This window comes from Myotis daubentonii, chromosome 1 (assembly GCF_963259705.1).
Source record: "Myotis daubentonii chromosome 1, mMyoDau2.1, whole genome shotgun sequence".
Taxonomy (NCBI): domain Eukaryota; kingdom Metazoa; phylum Chordata; class Mammalia; order Chiroptera; family Vespertilionidae; genus Myotis; species Myotis daubentonii.
Window position 1 is genome coordinate 66,664,602 of NC_081840.1, and position 4,336 is coordinate 66,668,937.

General features: G+C 61.1%; 1 protein-coding gene across 2 annotated transcripts; it reads right to left on the minus strand.

Annotated features, from left to right (window-relative positions):
* Positions 1-954: 954 nt before the first annotated feature.
* Positions 955-3,496, minus strand: CHAC1 (ChaC glutathione specific gamma-glutamylcyclotransferase 1). 2 transcript variants are annotated; one of them, XM_059659047.1, is made up of 3 exons: positions 2,797-3,481; positions 2,377-2,412; positions 955-2,024 (listed from the first exon to the last, which is right to left on the minus strand). In XM_059659047.1, the coding sequence occupies exons 1-3, from the start codon at positions 3,025-3,027 to the stop codon at positions 1,623-1,625; spliced, it is 669 nt and encodes a 222-aa protein (XP_059515030.1). In that variant the 5' UTR covers positions 3,028-3,481; the 3' UTR covers positions 955-1,622. The 2 variants fall into 2 exon arrangements, with proteins under 2 accessions (XP_059515030.1, XP_059515116.1); XM_059659133.1 differs by lacking the exon at positions 2,377-2,412 and having other exon boundaries at positions 2,797-3,496.
* Positions 3,497-4,336: the final 840 nt, after the last annotated feature.

Consider the following 4,336-nt stretch of genomic DNA (forward strand, 5'->3'; position numbering starts at 1 on the left):
CACTCCCCAGGCACAACACTGCCCAACGTGGTTGGAGCTGACCCTGCTGGGGACACCCAGACACGCCAGACCAGCCACAGGAGCAGCAGCAACACAGACGCTCAGCGTCCCCGTGTGAACTAGTGCTCAGGAGGCTGGCCGCCTTCCTGGAGGCCCCTGGGCCAGTGAGGGAAGGGGCTGGGTCGGAGCCAGCTCTTGTCTTTTTTTGGAGCCAAGCTCCTCTGATGTTAAGGCCGTCGCCTGGGCCCTGCACCCATTCTGCAGTCCAGGAGCAGAGGCCGAGCCACTGAGGGGCCAGTCCCAGCTGAGGGCCAGGATCAGGCCGGGATGGGACCAGCGTGGGCGTTTGGCAGTCAGGGTGGGAGTGGCAGCCGGGGTCAGCCTGGGTGAATCTGCAGTAGCCCCGAGGGTGCCCCAGCAACTCATTCCATTGTGGGAGAGTCCTGGCAGGTCAGGGTAAGAGAGAAGGTGCAACCCATACCCCAGAGGAGGCAACAGTGAGCCCCGGGACCTCAGAGGTCAAAGGGCCACCGGGTCCTCCAGGCCACGGGTCTTCACTGTCAGCATTAGCCCAGACCCTACCTAACCCATAGCAGGAAGCCAGAGATCGAGCCTCACTATTAGGAAGAGGCAGCAGCTGTCCCGGGAGAAAGACCTGGTCTGAGCTTCGAGTCTCCCAGAGCCTCCTTGGGGCAGGAGACATAGGGCACCAGCGGCAAGAACACTGCTCCCGGGGCTGCCCAGGCCAGCCACACAGGCTGAATTCTGCAGGACTCAGTGTTGTTGGTGTGCACTAAGACCTGAACGGTGCCCACGCGAGGGTGTAACCTGGCAGCTGGGAGGAAGAGATGGAGACAAAGAGGGAGCCCTTTCCCTTCTTTATAAGGCATCCAGGCCTTCACCACCTCACTCACCCCCACCCCCATCTGAAGAACCACATTCCAGCACAGCACAGTAATAAGACAGCAGTTTATGGTAATAGTAAGGGACAGATGGGATGGCACCGAGGCCTAGTGATCAATTTCCCAGGAATAAACGAGAGACAGATAGGACTGCACAGACAGACATACAGGACAGGAGAACAAAGCCTAGCGGGTGAGAGATCCAGGCCCAGCTCCAGCAGCTATGCCTGGGCTCCAGATCTAGCTTTGCCCTGGGGACCTGGGGGATGAACAAGGCTGAAAGGGGCCTCAGTTCCTTCAGGGCCCCATCCCCTCACTCCCTGCTGGCCCTTACCAGCAGGCGGTATTTCTGGGGCCAGGGAATGGTTTGGGGGTTAGGGAGTTAGAGGGGGAGGGGGAGGGCTGGGTGGTGTGGGGTTAGCAGCAGCACGGAGGGGAATCAGGGACGGGACACCGCTCAGCAGGGCCCATGTGTCCAGGGCAGGCCCCCCACTCTGCCCATCACACCAACATGGTGCAATAAATAGTTTCAAGTGGTAAGTCAATGTCAGGCGGGAGAGAGCTGGAGACCGACGGACAGGCAGGGGCTCAGGGAGAGGAGCCCTCGCTGCCCACTGAGTCCCCTGAGTGGGCTCCAGCTGTACCAAGTCTGTCTGTGTGCACAGGCGTGGGCACCTGGCCCCCAGGTCCATGTGGGCACTCCCTGCAGGGCTCAGCCCCTCACGCCAGTCCCAGCGCCTGCTTGGTGGGGCAGAAGCAGGGCAGCATGGTGCCCACAGCGTCCACGATGGCTGCCAGGTGCTCGTCCCGTGCCTGGGGCCCACAGAGCTGCATGAAGTCTGCCAGGCGCAGCAAGTACTCAAGGTTGTGGCCGGAGAAGCCCTGGCAGGCCAGGATCTGTGTAGCAATGGCCTCCTCCGGTGCAGGGCCCAAGTACCCAGGGTTCTGTGGGGTGGCCACATAGGCCAATGCCTTGAGTGGTTGGTCAGGGTTATCTTGGGGGTAGAAGGTGACCTCCTTGGTATCATAGCCACCGAGCTCTGCTTCCCGCACGTGCAGATACTTCAGAGCCTCGCTCACCTGTTCATCTCGTACCTGGTATGCCACGCCCCAAGTGCAGCCCTAGGAGGAAACAGGACATAGGGGTCAGTCACGACAGCTCCTCTCGGGTCCCAACCCAGGGCTCTGCTCTCTAAGGGAGGTGGGAGGAGGGCTGCTGAGCCACCCAGTAGCAATATCTGCACCAAGCTGTCCTCCCTTTTCTTAACCAGATTAACAGGGTATCACCTGTAGGCTTGTCAGGAATGTGCGTTTCAGGCTTTAACAGGAAATCCTGTTGAGAAGCACGGAACCAGACCACCCTCTCCTTCTGTCAGAAGGCCATCTAACCTAGTCCGCAGCCAAGGACTCGCAGACTGTCCGTTGGCACCCCTCCATGCTTGGCCCAGGGCCCCTGTCTTCACTCGGCACTTACCTCATGGTCTTCGAGAAGGGTCACCACTCGGCCAGGCTAGGAAGGAAGAACAGATTTCAAAAGAGACAAGTTAGAAAGCTCTGCCATCCGTGCCAGAGGACTTACCAACTCTGCCAGCACAGGCCTCAGAGAGCCCACTCACCCAGGGGAGAGTGGAGGGAGTGATGCATGGATGCAAGAGAAATAGACACCTGGCAGGGCCCCAGGCTGATCATCAGAACTACTCATCAACAACACAGGATCACAGGCTCCAGGCATCACACGGCGATCCACTGGGCACACAAATTTAAGCCACAAACCCCCGGGCATTGGTTTACCTATTTCCCCCATCGTCCGTCTGCCCACAGAGCCCTGGGCACGCCGGCGCCCCCTCTCCTGCCCGACCCCATCCCTCTCCCCGGGGCATGGCTGAATGCTCACCATCTTGTCGCTGCCCCGATGGAAGGTGTCTCCCTGCCAGAACCGGCGGCTGTAGCCGCGCACGAAGCCCACGCGGCTGTCGCTATAGGCGAAGTCGGGCCTCCACACCAGGGAGCCGTACCCGAAAATCCACAGCGCCCGGGGCTCGCCATCGTCCCGCGGGGGCTGCGCGGGCGGGGAGGCGGGCGGCGAGGCGGGCGAGGTGTCCTGGGCTGCGGATGCCTGCTTCATGGTGCCGGGCACAGGGACGGGCCCGGGCGTCCTCCGGGCAGGTCTCCGGCGCGGGCACGGAAGGACCGACGGACGCGCACACCTGGCCTGGCACCGCTGAGTCGCTCCAGCTGCGCAGCCCCGGCCAAGGCCCTTTTTAAACCCTCCGGTGGGCAGGCACCGCCCTCCGCCGCCAGCTGCCGCGGTGATTGGGGCGGGGCCACCCCATTTGGGGCCAATGACCTGTGGATGTTGCTGGCCGCTTAACCGCTCCGCCCTGCGAGTGGGTTACTGGGCGGCCGGCCCCCGCCCCATCGCGCCCGCTGATTGGCTCGGCTCCTTCTCTGCAGCAGCCCTGTCAGGAGTGATGCAACGGCGAGGGAGGTTTCCCCAGCCTGGCATGCAGCAAGGGCGCCTCGGATTGCGTCAGGCGGCGGGTCGAGAGCCGGGGCACCGGCCGTCTCCCCGGCAACCTCTCCACCGCCTGGGCCCTTCAAGAACCCTGGCGGGCGGTTCCCAAGAGGGTGTCTCCCCCCGAGTCCTGCCGACGCACGCGGCCGAGCTCTGCTACCCCCTGGGCAGGCAGCGCGGACTCACCAGGGCCGGTGCAGGCACGGCCCGAAGGAGCGCTCTGGGCGGCATCACTGCCTGTCCCTGGGGCTCCGCCTGGGAGCGCGCACTCGGGAGACGCCGTCGGAGGCCCTTTCCGCATTCTGCGCAGGTGTTTCACGCGGTAGGCCCGCGTGAGCAAATGGAGAAACTGAGTCACGGGGCTGACCAGGGGTTCTGCAGAGGCTGAATCAGCGGGGCGCCCAGAGCGTGCGGCCTCACGTGAGGGCTACGCCTCGAGGAAGGAGGGGGACCCCCTGAGCCCGCGGAGACGGGGGAAGAGCCAGAGTTCTTGGAACTGCCGTGGTCCCTTTGGCGTTGTTGGCCCGACAGCAGAAGGCCTGTCCTTCGCAGGAGAGTGGTGACAAGGCCTGGGGCGAGCCCTCTGGCAGGGGAAGCGGACAGTATTGCTTCTCATTCTAATCTAGTTAGGCACTAAACAAAAAATTGTCTGCACACTTGAAATAATCATTCCAAAGGTGTGTAAGATATAGCCTCCAGTAGGGATGTCGCACTCCAGTGTGTATAGCATGAAGCTAGTTCTTTTAAAACAAGTTATACATTAATGTTTGTAAAAACAAAAAGCAAAAACCCTGCAAGAATATACCTAAACGGTTAGTAGAGCTTGTCATCAGCGGAGGACTTTTAATATTAAATGTAAACATTTATGGAAAAGTTTGGGTTTTTACAAGAAGCATGAATTACTTATCCAGTTGGAAAA

Bases quoted from the DNA above. Each gene is read 5' to 3' on its own strand.
- CHAC1 (XM_059659047.1), bottom strand. From the start codon at position 3,027: ATGAAGCAGGCATCCGCAGCCCAGGACACCTCGCCCGCCTCGCCGCCC. The intron at 2,413-2,796 runs GTGAGCATTCAG...CTTCCTTCCTAG, and splicing joins ATCGGGGCAGCGACAAGATG to CCTGGCCGAGTGGTGACCCT. The intron at 2,025-2,376 runs GTAAGTGCCGAG...GTTTCCTCCTAG, and splicing joins CCCTTCTCGAAGACCATGAG to GGCTGCACTTGGGGCGTGGC.